Raw genomic sequence first — 18112 nt, 5'->3', positions numbered from 1 at the left:
CAGCGCCGTGAGCAGGGGCCTGCCTTACTCACTGCTGTGTCTGGTGAACAGACGGATTGTCTGCGAGAACGCCGGGTCTCGTTAGCAAGGATACAGGGTTAGAGGGGACATGCTTACTGAGTGGGGCCCACTGAGCAAAGAGCTGGGGGAGATTTTGGCATAACTAACACCAGTGGAATGAGTGTGTCTACACTGGCAGTGTGGCCTTTGAGGCTTTATGTGATCATTTCCTGGGCAACGTCCTTCCATGTCCCACGTCCTGGGGCAGTGGGGCTGTGGTGGTGGCGGTGAGCTCCGTGGGCGGATGCTATGAACATCCAGCTGTATGTGGAGGCCCCATCTTAAAGTGGATGAACTTCTAGAATCTTCCCCTCTGGATTTCCGTAGGCCTCATCACCCTTTCTGGCAAAGATCCATGTGTCTGTCTCTCCCACCAGATGGGCAGCTCCCCAGGGGCAGAGATGAGGCCTGACTCCCCTCTGTCCCCATCACTGCCCTGCATGGGCCTGGCACACAGAGTAGGTACTTGACCAGAATGTGCTGAATGGATAAGGGGTCTGGGCAGTGATGGAGAAGAATCCGGGTGGCCTGCCTGCTGAGAAGGCATTGGGAGATGCAGGACGGATCGTGCTGGGGGTGCCCTGCACTGGGGAGCACATCCTGTCCAGGGAATTGGAGCCTGGACTCTGCATTCCTGCACCCCTGAGGTCTAACCAAGGGGCTGGTCTCCTGGCCATGTGGCCCTGGGCACTCCTTTCCCACTCTGAGCTGTTTCTGCAGGGGGTCCTCCACACCCACCTCCCAGGTGGTGAGAGAGCATGTGCGTGAAAACACCTAACCTGCTGGCTGCCCTGTGGTCATCCTGAATCATGTCCCTTATGACTACTGTTGTTACAGGAACAAATTCCCTAAGAACCAACCCTGACTGGCATCTTCAAATCCCCAGGGCCCCCGAGACACATGGGGCTGTCCCTGTGCCTAGGCAAATCCATCTGGTTTGCAGTTGCTGGCTGCAGCAAGCAGCTTGAGCCCCAGACCCCAACATGGACAAGAACCTCCAGCTACGTGGTGACCCATGCCAATCAGAGAACTTGAGAGAAGGAACCACAATGGAAACCAACCAACCAAACAAAAAGAACACCCTGAATCACACACACACACACACACACACACACACACACACACACACACACACATCACATTCAATATTCTGACACAGAGAGGCCCGGGGACCACGGCCGGAGGGAGCAGAGGCGAGGGAAGCCTCAGTTCTGGAACCGCCGGTATGACTCACAGGCCTGCATCCTTCTGGCTCAAGGCGGCCAGAGCAGCTTCGAGTTGGTCATCCTGAGTCCACAATGAGTCACCTCTCAGAAGCCACCAGCCCAAAATAGAACTATTGCTTGTGGACAGGTGGCTCAGAATTCCCTCCCCTGCACCCCCGGCCCCCACCCCTGAGTTTGCTCCTAATCTTAGAAGTCCATGGAAGGGGGTTTTGGGCATAGGCAGCATTTCCTCCTCCATCACCACCAACGCCACTGCCTCGGCTCTTGCAGGCGTCTCTGTAGAAGTTGTTCTTCTCGGAGGCTGCGCCGGATGCTTTGGATCTCACCTCCCCCATCCTGAGGCACGGCAAAAGGGTTTTCTGGAGGAAGCAGAAGGAAACAAAATATCACATGATGTCTCCTCCATGGGGACTTCCTGGGGGCATTTCTCTTGGGCCTCAGTGCCTGGAGAAGCTGGGTCTTCTCTGAGCACATGGACTTTGTCTTCTGGCCATGGTGAACCATGGGACTGTAAGACTGGAAGCAGTACAGGAAAATTTGCTATCATGATGGTTCCATATAGCACTAGAGCCCCTGGCCCATGCAATAAGACAAGAAAACAGCATCAAGTGTCAGGACTAGACTAAAACCAAAATTGCAATTAATTGCAGATAATTTATATAGAAAATCTAACAGAATCAACAGGCTAATTATTCAGAGTACAGATATAAAGATATAATTTTCAATCTGTAAGATATCAAATTAACTTACTCAACAGTGTTCCTCCCTCAGCAGTTACCAGTGGATGGTATGCTTGGCTTGGTACAGTCCTAGTTAATAACTGTTATTCTGACATAATTTTTAACATTATTCCCCTTCTACCCTCAAAAGTATCCTGATTTGGGTAATAAATCATATGGTCACTCTTGCTATAAGAAACTAAACAATTAAAAACAGATACAGCTACCGTAATTATAACAACAAAAAACCATGATGTATCTTGGAATCACTTCACTAGATGTGCCCATATCCTACAAAGCAATGGAGAGGAAATAAGGGCACTCCTGGAAATGGGATAGGCCAGCACACCAGAGGGGCAGGATCAGGGGTGTAGAAACAGGTTAGCAGGTCACTTATAGCTTTATTGGCAAAGTCAAGTTTCACATAAGGCAATGAGAAACAGAAATACACACTTCACGTGTGGCAGGCACCATGAGTCCCCAGTCCTATATTCATTATAGGAGCAATTGCTCATTCAAAAATACTCACCTTCCCAGGCTCCCTTGCAGACAGAGGTGGCCACATGACCCAGTCTGGCCAATGCCATGTAAGTGGAAGTCTCTTGGGAAGAGGATATGAATCTGGGGGAAGATGAGCCCTTGTGCAAGCACGAGAATGAAGGACCCTTCCTAACGCAGGTGGAATGGAAAGCAGGGAGAAGCTTGGTTTTGGTGGCAGCCCTGGAGTTCCCAACTCCATACAACTGCAGCTGGGTTTCTGCTATTCGCACATGACAGTTCTTCACTGATAAATCATCTTCAACCAAGCTTTAGTGCATGAGAGCAGGGCAAGTGGAGCAGCCGAGGGAGGGGCTCTGACAGAGCCAGTAAAGCCCATCCCTCCAAAGTGAGCAAGACACCAAAGGGCAGAGCCAGCCCTCCACCATTCGCATCAGTGGGAATGTGGGCATGGGCTCAGGGTGAGAGACTCAATGGGGCCACCTCCTCTTCTTCACAGAGCAAAGCCAGGTCCAGGTAATCTCCTATCACCTGCATTATTTTTCTCCATAGCACATATCCCTATCCAGTGTACCACATACATACAGTATATATATATTATTTGTATAGTTTACTATCTATTTCCCCTGACTAGAAAGTGAGCTGCGAGAGGGCCAAGGTGACTGTGTGTTTGCTCACTGCAATATTGCCAGGGTCTAGAACAGTAACCGCACACAGTAGGGGCCTAATAAATATTTGTTGAATGAATGAACCAAGAACTTAAACCCCAGATGAACCATCTTTCAAGCATAAAATCAACAGAAAAACTTGTTGAAAATATTTCTGAAGCATAAGTTCCCATGAGCCCTTCTTAAATAAATTACTGGAGGACACACTTAGGAGAACTAAGGGTAAATGTAGAAACTTTGGCAAGAGGACTGGCAATGAGTATAGAATCTGTTTAAACTGTAGGACTACCTCTGAAACAAATCTAAGGATTATGACTATTACAGAAAAGAATGAAACAGAAAACAGAAAAATAATAAGTAGGAGAGGTGGAGATAAAAAGGAGGGAGGTAATAGAAGAAAAGTATGTCTTGTTCATTTACAGTTTGGGGGTATAAAGAATTGCCTAGAAGTTTAAGTAAAACTAGAGGTACACAGGTAAACATAAAAAATAATATAATCAACTAAAATAATTAGGTGGAAGGGAGAGAAGGGTAGGAAATGTAGAAAGATTCTAATTTTGATGTTGTTCATAGTAGGAAGAAAATAAACATTGTCTAAAGAAATAAATGATTAAGGGTACATTATAATCATGGGATCAAAATCACAGGTTTTCAAATTATCAGAAGACATATACAAAAAATAAAACAGAAAACATAGTAAAAATTGAAAACCTCTACAAAAGCTATAAAAGCAGAAAGCATATCTTAAACTATGAAGACAGAACTAAGACCCAATGTATCTGCCATATCAGTAAATGTTAATGAGCCATACATACTTGCTAAATGGAAAAAAAAATCTGAGACTGGATCACAAACAAAATGCACTGAAAGTAGAGTGATTCGGAAAGGTTTATTATAAAAGGAGAGGCAAATGATGAAAAAGTTCTGGAGATGGATGGTAGTGAAGGTTGCGCAACAATGTGAATGTACTTAATGCCACTGAACTGTACACTTAAAAATGGTTAGAATGGCAAATTTTATGTTATATGCATTTTACCACAATTTAAAAAATAGACAGAAGCATAACAAATAAATGCAAATCAAGGGAAACCACAGGGACATAATCTGAATATCAGACAAAGCTGATGTCATGGCAAAAAATATTGAATGGGAAAAAGAAGGGCACTGTGTGAGGTTCAAGGATGGGAGTCATTATGAATATCTTACAATAATGAATACTTATGTACCAAATAACATAGCCACAATATTCACAGAGGAACAATTGCTGGAAATTTATGAAGAAAAAGTCAGAATATGATTGCATTAGTGCACTTTAGTTCATATCTCTCAGTCTGTTATGGATAAAGTTGGCAAAAACAGAGAGAGGATGCAGGGAGCCAAATAATCTAATTAATGACTGTGTGTGTGTGTGTGTGTGTGTGTGTGTGTGTGTTACACAGACTCTACTTTCTATACAAATGCTCTTGAAAATGCACACATACCAAAAATGACTATCAGGCCACAAAAGAGTAAATTCCAAAAAGTAGAAATAACTCAACATTCCCTAATCACAATATACTAGATTTTGAAAGAATTAACAACAAAACCAAAAAACAAAACAAATTCTACCACAAAGAAGTTTATTAACTCTTTAAAATAACTTGTGAGACAAAGAGAGAGCAAAAATTAAAAATTGCAGTACACTAGATAATAACAAAAATAAAAATATTATTACATTTCAGAGCCTGTAGGATGCAGCCAAGAAATTGCTTGGAGGAAAATTCATAGCCTTAAATACTGATCTTATTAATAAACAAGAAAACATGAATTAATCATCCAACTCAAAAAGTTAGAAAAGAAACCCAAGGAAGGCATAGGATATCAATAGATAAAGAAGAACTGAAATTGAGTTAAAAGAAGCAAAAGGAAGGAAGTAATAAATAAATCCAATAACTGGTTCTTTGAAAAATAATGAAACATGTTTAATTGTTGTTGAATCTAATAAAGTGGAATAAACGAGACATAGAAAGGGGGGTGACTGCTTGGAAGGATTATCTGTACTTTTACTCTCCAGCTCTACTTCTCCACTATGCCTTAACCTCTCCCAACAAAGTTAGAGCTTTTGTTCTAACTGCAGAACTTTCCCCTGCCAAGGTTACCAAAGACTTCCATGCAGCTAAATCCAGTGGTCGAATCTCAGTTCTGCTTTCTCTTGTCCTCTCAGCAGCATTGACTCAAGTGATGACACCTCCTGTTTCCAGGACACTCCAGCCCCCTCCCCTGCTTCTCTGACTGTGCATGCCCTGCTGGTTCCTCCCCATCCTCCCAACCTCCTCTCCCCTCTCCATCTCTAATCACTCCTGAGGAGCTCATCTCCTCCAAGGATTTAATCACCACCTATGTGTTGATGCCTGTCCAGCCTCAAACTCTCACCTAAACTCCATGCTTACAGTTAATTTGTGCACTTGCCATCACCAACAGCCCATTTAATAGACACCTGAACTTAATATGCCCCAGAGTAAAATCCCAATCTTTCTCCCCAGACCAGCTTTTCCCATAATTTTCCTGACTTCGACAAATACAACTCTTCTGCCAGTTGCTCATGTGGGATCCTGTAGCCCTCTTTGGCTCCTTTCTTTCTCTCACACTTCACATCCAATCCATTAGAAAATCCTGTTGGCTGTTCTTCAAAATGTGTCCATAAACCTTGCCCTTCCTGCTGCCTCCACTGCTCCTACGATGGTCCAAGACAGAGGGATTCCTGCAGTGGCCTCTTCACCAATCAACCCTCTCCATCTATTCTCAACACAGCAGCCAGAGGGGTCCTGTGAAAACCTAAGTCAGATCAGGTCACCCTTCTGCTCAAGACCCTCAATAGCTCCCATTTCACTCAGAGTAGAAGCTAAGGACCACCCCCCTCCACCAACACTGTTCCATCCCTTACTCGTGTCCCTTTAGCGTACTCGCTCCAACTGTGATGGTTCACCTGTGTCAGCATGACTGGGCCATGGGGTGCCCAGATGTTTGGTTAAACATTATTCTAGGTGTGACCGTGAGGGTTTTTCTGAACGAGATTAACATTTGAATCAGCAGGCCGAGTAAAGAAGACTGCCCTCCCGGTGTGGATGCTCCTGGTCCAATCCATTGGAGGCCTGAATAGAACAAATAAGTTGAGTAGGAAGAGAATCCATTATCCCTCTGTCTGACTATCTTTGAGCCAGGACATCGGTCCTCTCCTGCGTTCTGTCTCAGATTTGGACTGGAACTTACACCAGTGGCTCTCCTGGGTCTCGGGTCCTTGGTTCTAACTGGATCTGTACCATTGGCTCTCCCGAGTCTCCAGCTTGCTGACTGCAGATCTTGGGACTTCTCAGCCTCCATAATTGCATGAGCAATTCCTTATAGTATATCTGTTTATGTATGCATATATCCTATTGGTTCTGTTCTCTGGAGAACATTTTTCTAAAAGAAACCAATTTTTATTTTATTTTTTTCTTCGTACACGTTTATGGGGTACAGTTTTTTGTTTCAATACTTGCATATATTGTATAATGACTCATTCAGAACAGTCAGCCTATCCATCACCTAATCTCTGGAGAGCCTTGACTAATCCACCGTCGTAGCAGATGATCCTGTCTCTTCTCCCAGATAAACCACGGCTCATTCCCTCTCTTCTTCAAGTCACCTTTCTAGTGAGACCCTCCCTGATCACTCTGTTTAAACTTGTGCTCGATCTCGAACTCCTGCCCTGCTTGCCTATTGTGCATCTCCATAGCACTTACCATCCAACAGTCCACATATTTCACATATGTATTTTAAAAACTGCCTGCAGTCTCCATAAGGGGAGGGCTTTTCACTGGTCTTGGCCCACTACTACACTCCCAGGGCCGATAACGATGCCTGGCACAGAACAGACACTCATTAAGGTAAGTCGATCAAATACAGAGAGCAGAGCAGAGGAGACGACCTGCTCAGCTCCGTCCAACTACATCAGAAAGCACCAAGGAAATGGACAAATTTCCAGGAAAATAGAAATCACCCAAAGGATCCAGGAAGGGAGACTCTAAACAGACCACCTGCCAGGAGGAAAAACAGAAACTGTCAAACAGCTAATCCGAAGTCTACAATAAGAGAGATGTAAATTAAAGCCATAATGAGAAACTATTCCAGAGCACAGACGAAGGAAGCCTCCCCGTCCCTTCACTCATCGCACTGACAAAGATCAAAAAGGCCGGCGCGCCACGTGTGAGCTGGTCTCGGGCTCCGCTGCACGCCGGTCGGAGGGACTCTGGGTGATCTCTGCGGAAGGCAAATTGTGGCTCACCAGCGTCAGGACGCACACGCTGCTGGCCCTGCCATCGCTCTTACTTATCCTGCGGATATGCTCGCAAGGGCGACACAGACACAGCAATGACGGTCAGAGCAGGGGAGTGGGATCCATGAGATGCACATCGGGAGGACACTAGTTCAAAAGCAGTGGCTCCCATACAGTGCAGAGCGATGCGGGCACCAGAGAGGCGCAGGCAGCTGCGTGAACCCAGTGCTCGGACACCTCCCGTTCACTGCTCTCCTTCCCAGGTGCCGCCATCGAGGCTTGTGGCATTAGTGCCATTTACATGCTGAGGTCTCTCCCCTGAACTTTAGTCTTGACTTTCCAGCCACCACCTGGGTGTCCATCCCTTGGACGGCTTACAGGCACCTGGGGCTTAGCATGTCCAGCACCAAAGTCCTGCGCTGCCCTCTCAACTCTTCTGGCTGCCAGCAGCTCCCTCCTTCCAGCAGCTCAGGTCCGGAAGGCTTGCAGCCATCCCTGACTCCTTCCTCACTTTCACACCCTGGTCCATGGCTCAGCCAGTCTGTGTGGTCTGAATAGGGAACAAATCTCTGAAGAAATGCTTCTGCACCGTAATCGGGGAGATAAAATTCATGACACAAAGCCCTGCGGTAAACTGTGAACTCCGGTTAATAACATTGCATTAGTGTTGGTTCATCAGTTGTAACAAATGGGCCAGTGATACAAGATGCAAGTTGGTAACAGGGGAAACTGGGGCGGGGGCAGGGGAGCTGAGGGGGAACACAGTAACTGTTCTAAAAAATAAAGTTTACTTATTACATAAAAACAAGAAATTAATAAGACAGCAATATGTTACTTTATACCCATCAGATCAGCCAAAATCCGAACGTCAGATAATTCCAAAGGTGGGGAAACATGTGGCAAAGGGGACCCGCTGCCTTGCTCTGCTGGAGACCCAGCGACCCCCCACTGCATGCGCTCCCCACAGAAGCCCTGGAGCTGGGGGCGGGGTAACCGGCCACCCTTCTCGGCAAACCGTGTAAGCGTGGGCTTCTGTACGGTTCTCGGAGGGGAGGAAGCAGGCGCTCAAAGGCAGGAATGGGTAGATCTCTGGCAGCCCAGCACCGTTATGAAAGGAGGAAAGACCCGCACGCTCCCAGGATTGCTATACAATTTGCAAGAGCTGGACACAGAGCCATGGGTTAGAGTGGGGTGGGCGGGGGTGGGTATGGACAGTGGGGGCATTGGGGGTGCAGGGGTGGGATACAGTAAGGGACCCATCACGGCCACTGCTGCAGGAGCCATTAGGAAGGACCAGGAAGTGTGACCGGCTCAACATTCTGGACCTGAGGTTTGAAAAACAGAACCAGGCCTGGCTGACTTGACCACGGGGCTGAAACACTAACAGGACACAAGGCAAGTGGGTCCCACAAGACAGAGGAAGAGGAAGGGAAGAGCTCCAGCCCTGTGCTCTCACCCCGCCCGCTGTGTTCGCAGTGGGAAACTTGGAGTTGGGTGGGCATACAGTAGAAACAGCCAGAGTGGCATGGGGAAGCCTGAATCCAGTAGGACGGGGGAGACCACTAGCCCCTGGCTGGATGCACATGGGGAGGCGCAGACATTCTCATATCGAGGGAGGTGAATGGGGAGCAGAAGATGGGAAAGGACGGGGTTTGCATTAATGGAAGCATGTGTGCCAAAATAGAGAAGATGACTCAAGGTTCTGCTGTCTTTGTGGTGGCTGGATCACAATGTCAGAATTTCAGCTTAAGGTGGCCTGACCTGAGAACCCATCTCCAACTCCTGTGCCACACAGCCACATTAGTGGGGAAAGAGAAAGGGGAGAAAGTGACATGGATTAATTCTCTGCTCAGGACCAGCTAATGATTCAGACGCTGGCCTTGGAGACCCTGTCTGGAGGGGCAGACAGTGACATCATGCTGGCAAGTGCTGGGACAGCAGGAGCACAGGGTCTGAGGGAAAAGGGACAGAGAACCAGATGAAGCTGGTGGAGGAAGTCCAGTTTGTTGTCCAGTCTTTGCTTGGTTTTCCCCAGGAACATTGAGATCACTACCTCATGACCCGTTCCCCTGCCTTTTTGGTTTGTTTAAAGTAATAACTTTATATCATGCAAATAAATTTCAAGTATGAAAAGTACATTATTGCGATAATTCCCCTTAGCAAGTCCAACTTCTTGACTTATAATAAAACTGTGAAGTGTTAAAAATAATAATAAAAGGAATAAAACCATCAGATGCAGAGGTCCAGCATCTTCTCAAAACGATGCTGAACGAGTTGCACAGAAACACATCTGGAAGAGACAAAAAAATTGAAAAGAAACCACTTGTGTTTGTACCATTTGACATTATTATTGTCACTAGGACTTTCTCCTTCTCAAATAGAAATTCACACCCTCTACAATGTTTGCGTTGGGTTGAATGTCCCCCCAAAACTTAGTTCCCACTGTGACTGTTTTAAGAGGGTGGGAAATCCTATTACAGTAATTGAAAGGTGGAGCCTTGAATAGGTGATTGGATGGGAGGACCATGCAGTCGTGAGTGGATTAATAATGGTGGTCAGGGGCGTGGTCCTGAGGGCTTTCAAAGGAGAGCTGGAGGAGTCTGTCCCTCTCTCTGCTCCACTATTTTCTGCTGTGTGACACCCTGCATTGCTGGAAAGCCACCACCAAGGAAGACTCACCAGATGTATGCACTGGACTTTGAACTTTCCAGCCTCTGAAACTCTAAGCAAAATTTTATTTTCTTAAAAATTACCCAGTTCCAGGTATTCTGGTACAAGCAATGGACACGGAAATGTTGCTGTTCGGTCAGTCACTCTGTGCAGTCACCACTCGCACGTTCCCAAGTCATCTTCATCCTCGTTTCTTCTCTTCCAACCGTCTGTGACACCAGAATGCACAGATAATGACTTTCCTATCCAGAGTGGCGACGTCGTCTGTACTGTGCACGTTGCTAGATGGCTTCACATCCTGACGTTGTGCACAAACCCCGCATGAGGGTGAACACACACCTTCTTTCCCGAGCACAAGCAAGTGTGCCTGTACTTCGCTGCACGCGTTTCCACCACGCGTGATGGATGACAAAGCAGCACTTCCGGAGATGCCTGTGTTTCCACGGACACGAACTTTTCCTGCAGGTTGTAAGCTCCATCAATAAATTCTTTAGTCATAGGGAAAAACATATTATATTTTCAACTGGATTATCTGCAGTATCCAAGACTAGACCTCTAGGTCATTGTGGAAAGTTTGCTTTCATAAAGTTTGCTTCAATATTTTGTTATATGCCTATCGCATGGGTCATTCCATGTTTCTGTAGCATAGGTTGCAGAGAAAAGTTGCTTAATAAAGCCTCTTGGTGAACCTAACCTACAGTTCATATCTTGCTTTTCACAGCAGAAGATGGGCCTAAGAACAATCCAGGCAAAATTCCCTGCCTCTCCTGTGTCACGGTCCACTCCCCGGTGTCTTGTCTGCACCGTGGGAAGGAGGGGAGCTACAGCTTCACACCCTGCACGGTTCCGGCCTGTGGGCTGGTGCGTGGGGGAGATGAATTAGCCGCCGGCCCCGACCCTAGTGGTGGCGGGTGGCAGCGAAAGGACAGAGGGCAGGTGGAGCAGAGGGGCGGGCTCCAGGCTCACAACTAACAGCTGCTGGGGCGCCTTTGCCCTCCCCCCATCTCCGCGCCCCTCCTGTCCCCTATCAAGCTGCTTGGTGAGCTGGAAAACTTTTACAATGGGGCCAAATCCCCTCGTGGTTCACAGCCCGGCTCTCCCCTCCTCAGCCCGGGTGGCCCTTCCCAGCTGAGGGTGGCAGCAGCAGTCTCCCTCTGGCTCACCTCCGCTGCTGGGGGTGGGGACGGCTCCACATTCTGGGTGGAGGCAGCATCACCCTGACCTTGGCCGGAGCCTCCGCATGGCTGGCCCTGCTTCTGGTCCAGGCCAGACTTTGCATTTCCCAGAGCAGTTTCTCTGGAGGACAAAAGCTGCCCTAGTCACTCCCTAGAGACACACCTTTGTTTGGGGATGACAAGCACAAAACCCAGGAGGGCGGACCCTTGAGGTATTGATGGGGCTCTTTTTCTCATGCTGGGCAGTGGGACACAGTGTTTGCTTCATTATTTCATATACTATAGAGATAATGTATATTGTTTTGCACAGTATGAAATATTTCAAAATCAATAACAGCAAAGAAATCCCATTCTGCTATGGTTTCATAGAGGGCAAAGTTGGGATGCCTGAGCTGGGACATCAGGGCCCCTCACTGCTGGAATGCTGTTGCTGTTTTTGGTTTCAAGGCCCCCGCTCCGCGGGACTCTGCAGGAAGCCTCCGTGTGCTCTCCACACTACTGTGAACACCCTCCCCTTCCTCCACCTGCTGAACTCCTGTGCATCCTCCAAACCCTCACTCCCTGAGCACCCTCCTGTGCAGCTTGTCTGACCCCCACAGACCTTGGTAACATTGTGTTCCACACAGCACTGCAGAGCAGCTGGGCAGTGATGACCACTAGCCTCCGAGTCAGGAAGGTCTAGGCTCAGATCTCGCCTCTGCTCCTCAAAGGCTGTGTGACCCTGGGCAAGTCACTTAACCTCTCAGGGCCTCAGGCATCCACCTGCTGTCACTCCAGGCCTGTAGGACCATCCTCACTGCTGACCAGCAGGACGTTCACCGATGTGGACACCTCCTGGCCAGGAAACGGTTCTGGCTTGGCGCATCTGGACATAGCCCAGGCCATTAGCCCCGCTGTAGGCCCGCTGATGGCCTTCTGGAAGGAATCTTTGGCAGACGTCAACTTTTGTTCTGCTTTCATGGCAACCACACCTGGGCCATGCAGGGAGCTGTAGCCCCCGAGTGTAGGAAGCTGTCCCTGCATGGCCACCTCTTGTCACTGAGCTGGCCTGCCCCTGATGCTAGGGATGCCTTCTTCTGGGCACTGTGCTGCCCCTCACTGCCACCTAGCCCGTGGAAGCCAGGCCCAGGGCCACCAATGCTCCCTTCTCTCAGTGTCTACTCAGTGACCTCTCCCACTAGGCCTTCCAGAAGCTATCCAGGTGGCATCTTCTCTAGCCAGATTCTGAGCTGGTGGGGCAGCTGCACCAGGACCCAAAAGCAAGAGCAGCAGGTCTGTGCTGTGTCAGGGGCAGTGTCTGGGGGTCCTGAGGTCCTGGCCTGAGCACAGTTAGTGAACACGATGGGGAGAGCACAGGGGAGGAGGGAACCACATAGGCCAGAGCCATCCAGAGGATCACAGCGGGTGTGGCCACCGCTGCACAAGATGCTCCTGGCAGGGTCGAGTCTGGAGAGGCAGCAGCCACCCAGGCCTTCAACTGCCAGGCGGAGGCATTTGGACGTGATCCCAGGGCTCTGGGGAGCTGACATGGAAGATCATTCCTAATTCTAATAAAGGCAAGAATTAGGGCCGATATGTGCCAGGCACTGTTCCAAGCATGTTCCCTGCATGCATAGTCTCAGTTCTCTCCACGACCCTATGAAGTGGGGGCCATTATTCTCTGCAATTTACCACTGAGGAAACTAAGGCTCGGAGAGGTCATATAACTTGCCTGGGGTCACGTACCTAGTTAGTGGAGAGCCTGGATCCCAGCCTGTGCTGCTAACCCCTGGGCAACACAGCCATCCCTCTTGTACAAGGCAGTGGCCTAGGCAGGCTGGGGACCAGGAGGCAAGCTGGGTGGAGGCCATGGCCCACCAGGATAAGGAGGGTCTGCAGCTGGCAGGACCGGTGGGTGGGCTGGCGGCTGCAACCTAGTTGAGAAGACAGGACAGAGCACCTGGCAATTTGAATAACAATGAAAGCTTCCAGAACACTGAGAGTGTCTGTAACAATAACCATTCCTGCCGACAAAAGCAGAGGAGTCACGAGGCACAACATGACTAATCTCCAGGTGAACTGTAGACAAACTGTTCTTCAGCAGTGAGAAGAGCTCACATTTATCTAGTGCTGAATATAGGCTGGGTGTGGGGCTAGGAGCTTTCAGCACGTTTTTCTATTGAATTCTCACAGCAACCTGAGAAGTGGAGATGCTATTAGCCATATTTCACAAAGGTGTCCCTGCAGATGGTGCTGGGGGTAAGATGCAATCCCATGGAGGCCAGATCGGAATCCCTGAGGACAGAGCTCTTTGCAGCTACCGCATAAGCTGTGGTCATGGAGGGCTGCCTGGAGGAGGTGCTGTTTGCGTGACGAAGCACACAGTGGAGAATGAAACGCAGTGCATGGTGGAGAATGAAATGCAAGCACTGGGAAAATGCCACATAGAACTACAATGAGCCACCCTACACACCCACCCAGATGGCCCAGATGATACAGACTGATGACACCATGCACTGGTGAGGAGGCAGAGCTCCAGGAACTCTCATGCATTGCTAGTGGGAGTGCAGAATAGCTCAGCCACTCAGGACCACTGGCTGGCAGGATATCCTAAAGCTGAGCGTATGTCTGTCCTGTCACCCTATGTATATACCTGTGCGGCTACACTAACGGCTCCCCAAAGATGTCCCTGTCCTAATCCCCGGAAGCTGTGAATGTTCCCTTACACCACGAAAGGGGCTCTGCTGATGTGATTAGGTTAAGGATCTTTGGGGGGCGGGAATTATCCTGGATTATAATAAGGGTCCTTAAAAGAGGAAGGTGAGAGGGTCGGAGTCAGAGAAGGAGATGTGAGGATGGAAGCAGAGGTCAGAGAGATGCCGCTTCTGGAGGGAGCCGTGAACCAAGTGATGTGGGCGGTTTCTAGAAGCTGGACTCACCCCTACAGCCTCCAGAAGGAACAGTTCTGCCGACACCACGATATTAGGTGTTCGCAAGCCTCATCTCAGACTGCTGCCCTGCAGAACTGTAGGGGATAACTTCACGTTGTTTTAAGCCACTGAGTTTGGTAATTTGTTACAGCAGCTACAGACACTAATACAACCCCCAAGAGAGCTGTGTACATAAGTTCACCAGAAGACTTGGACATGAATGTTCACAGCAGCTTTATCTACAATGGCCAAAAAGTGGAACCCCTCTAATGTCCTCAGCAGGTGACTGGATAAACACACTTGGTGCCCCCATGCAATGGGATTCTACTCAGCAATTAGAAGGAACACATACCAGCAAGGGTGAACTTTTTAGCTAAAATGTTGTGTAAAAGAAGCTTATACCAACCAAGTCCACCCTACAAAGCTCAAAATCAGGCAATGCCAATTAGGGGCTAGAGGTCAGAAGCACAGTGTTACGGGGGCGTGAGGAAGCCTTCTGGGGTGCCGGGAAGGTGGGGACCTTTGCCTGAGACTCAGCAAGCTTTACAAGATGAATATTCTTTATGTACTTCAGTGCAGAAAGCATAACGTGAGCCACCTGCCCTCCCCTCACAGACCACCCAGGGCCGTGTCTGGTGTGTGGTGCTGCTCCGTAGATATTTTCTGAAGGAACCAATAGAAGCCACTACCATGTGACATCCCACCCCTGTGAAGTACACAGCATCACAGGTGCGTTGCTCCCATCTGGGTAAAAATGCCCCTCCTTTGTTTGCACAGCTTTGCCAGTTTACAGATATCTGCGTGTACACCGTCTCCTTTGACTTCCACTCTGAGGCTGGGAGCGGGTGTAACACCCCCATTTCACAGATGAAGAACCTGAGGTTCGAGGGTGGGAGGAGACAAACGTTGGTGAACAGACCCCCACACCACAACCAGCCCCCTCTCCCCAGCGAGCTCCCTCTCTGCTCTCTGACTCCAACCCCAGCGTCCTGGGTGGGCCCGATCGCATAAGTCCCTGATACAGCAGCTGGCCAGGGATGGGCCCGTGATCCACACAGAAGCGGGCAGGTAAAGCAAGGTGTGTTTCTGGCACCTGCGTTTGAGCCAATGGGATGCTGATTTCACCTTTTCTGTGGAATTTGGATCTGGAAGCCTGTTCCTCCACCAGCTATTGGCAGCTGATTCGTGATCCAGAGGGAGAGCAGGGCTCCAATCTCAGGAAAGTGGAGGTGAGAAATGCCAGGTCCTCTTCAGATGCACAGAGCTGCTGGATCAAGCCTTTCCGGAAGTCTGATTCCTACCAGAGTGTTCAGTTACATGCATCAAATGTTCTCTTTATTGTGTAAGTCAGTCTGACTTAGGTTTGCTGTTGCCTGCAAAGCAGTGTCCTAACTGATAATTGTTTCTCAGCACACATTCAGGCTGGGGCCGGGACAGGGACCTGCTTCCTGGCCAGGGTGCCCTGTGTCAGCACCTGCCTTGTCAAAGCCCTGGCAGGCCTGTGGGGTCACCTGGTTCTTGTAACTTTGCTGGGAGGAAGGTAGGGATGATAACTCCATTTTATAGATGGGTAAATCGAGGCTTGGGGCAAGGCGGCCTGGGAAGAAGTTCTTCCTCTCTGCACCTGGACTCTGCTTGCTGCATCCTTCTCCCATGGTATCAGCTCGGCCTCCCCCAAGTCCTGCAGAGACGCACAAGTTCCACGTCCCCAGAGCAAGCTTGTCCCTGGCCTGGGCTTCTCCGCATCACACACAGCTTCATTACATTCTTAGCTGCTGCAGGTGAGGGTGCTGGGACACGAGCAGGGTTCAGGTCCCTGCCTTGCCACTCCCAGTGTGACCCAGCACGTGGCCGATCCTCAGTATGACTCACTCTTATCCTCAGCTGTAAGTCACCTTTCTCCACAAGCCTCAGTTTACTCATCTGCTAAGTGGAGATTTTTGCGAGGGTTACATGAGACGGTGCGTATGAAAGTGCCTCGCACACAGTAAGCACCGACAGATGTACGTCTCATTAAGTGGGGGAAACAGCATTTCAAAAAGGGGGTGGTGAGAGACCCTGGGAATTTTTCTTTCATTTTTAGCAAGATGTTTGATGGGTCACCTAGATCAATGGAGATGGGCTGTGGCCGAGGTGCAGGGGAGGGGATGAGAAGGAAGGGGTGCACATGTGTGCGCGTGTGTGCGTGTGCCTGCACGCGCACTGCAGATAAGGGTGCTTCTTGGGACCTGGGCATGATGTGGGTTCTCCCAGTAAAGCCTCTCACTGGCCGTTTGTCTTGGACGTGTCACATGGCCTCTCAGAACCTTAGTTTCCACATCCACAAAATGGCAAGAAAAATGCCACCTGCCCTGAGGGGCTGTGGTACGGGTGAAATGTCCGGTGCTCTCCAAACTGCCCCTTGTCCCCCAGTTATTGTTCAGCGGGTCTCCAGGAAATACGACAAGCCGTCAAAGCAAAGATCCCGTGTGTGTGGACAAATTAGAGTTATTTGTGTTTTACAGGGCACCATATCATTCTGAAGAATTTAACATGAAACCTCACTTTCTATCGCTAGGAAGGAAGCTGGCTGACATCCCGGCACACGCAGAAGGCCAGGCAGTGGGGTGGGACAGGGGGAGGGGGTGATGATGTCATTTGGTGCCAGCTACACCCAGCGGCTTCTGACAGGCAGGAAGGTGCCTTGGTGTTTTCTTGGAGCCCACTGATTACACTGTGGGACAGGGATGGCCTGCAGGGGCATTGTGGGAACAACAGCAGAGGACGGGGCACCCTGTTGGCTGAGCCTGCTTCTCCTGTAGACACTCTCCTCTGGGGCTTCCAGACCCCACATCCTCCTGTGCTTCCTCCTGCCTCAGTGGGGGCTGCTCCTCCCCAGACTGCTTTGCCGATAGCCTCAGGTGCCTCAGACTCAAGACACCCCAAAGCCACACCTGCCCCAGGGTCCCCTCTTCCCAGCTGCTTGGTCTAGGGTCCCGGACATCCTCCTTGCTCCTCCCCCACTTCCTTCCCATATTTCACCCAATCCACCAGCCAGGCCTGTGACTCTGCCCCTGCGACTCGCCACCTCTGCTACCACCCCTCGCCCAAGCTGCAGGCAGCCCTGCCTGCGAGACAGTGGCAGCCTCCTTGATGGACTAGCTTCCCCACTGACTGCCAGAGAAATTTGCTAAAATGGCAACGTGGGTCATGTTCCTCTCCTCAGGGGCTCCCCTGCCCCCAGAATAAGAAGCCCACTCCTCACCATGGCCCTGCACCATCAGACCCCGCCTGTGTCTCCCGCCCTCCCCTCTGTCCCCACTTGTACCACCCTGACTTTCCCCCCGATGCCCCAGTGCCTTTGCACATGCTGCTCCCAGTGCCTGGACTGCTCCCCACTCCCACCGTGGTCTCCTCCAACCCGGGCAGCTTTGCTCCTTCCCATCCTACAGACCTCAGCTGCCCAGAGAGGCCGTGGCCGGGTCATGGAGGGCTGTGAATGTCCACTGAGGGTCTGTCCCTGTCCTGTAGGCTGCTGGGAGCCTCAGAAGGGCTCACGGTGAGTACGGGGATTGGGGGCAGCTCTGGCTGTGGCAGCGGGTCCACCGGGAGCTGTGCCCGGCTCCAGGGGCGTCTGTTGTTCATGCCCTGCTCGTAGCTTCCTTCTCGACGCTCCACTCTCCTGACTTTCCGTAAGACTTGGGGCTTTTAAACATCCACATCCTAAAGGTTAATTTTTAATGCCACTTTGGTAAATATTTGATGCCGGTGCTTTAATGGGAGCCTGTGTTCTACATTAAATGCCACAAAGTGTTCCTTTTCATCTGCAGCCTCTGTCCGTAATCCCCCCGCCTCTGCTCTACAAAAATAAAGGCTCGCTCCTCTGCCTCCTGCTATGAATTTTTCAAAGCCTT

General features: G+C 49.8%; 1 protein-coding gene across 1 annotated transcript in view; it reads right to left on the bottom strand.

Annotated features, from left to right (window-relative positions):
- Positions 1–1559: 1559 nt before the first annotated feature.
- The window catches only part of KIAA1644 (KIAA1644 ortholog), a 46779-nt gene continuing 30226 nt past the window's right edge, over positions 1560–18112 (bottom strand). Inside the window, exon 4 of the mRNA XM_008592685.1 lies at positions 1560–1645. Coding sequence (XP_008590907.1) covers position 1645 — 1 coding nt within the window. The 3' untranslated portion in view covers positions 1560–1644. The remainder of the gene's footprint in view (positions 1646–18112) is intronic.

This window comes from Galeopterus variegatus, unplaced genomic scaffold (assembly GCF_000696425.1).
Source record: "Galeopterus variegatus unplaced genomic scaffold, G_variegatus-3.0.2 Scaffold8189, whole genome shotgun sequence".
NCBI lineage: Eukaryota > Metazoa > Chordata > Mammalia > Dermoptera > Cynocephalidae > Galeopterus > Galeopterus variegatus.
Note: the sequence above shows the minus strand (reverse complement) of the source record. Positions and strands in the feature narration are given on the sequence as shown.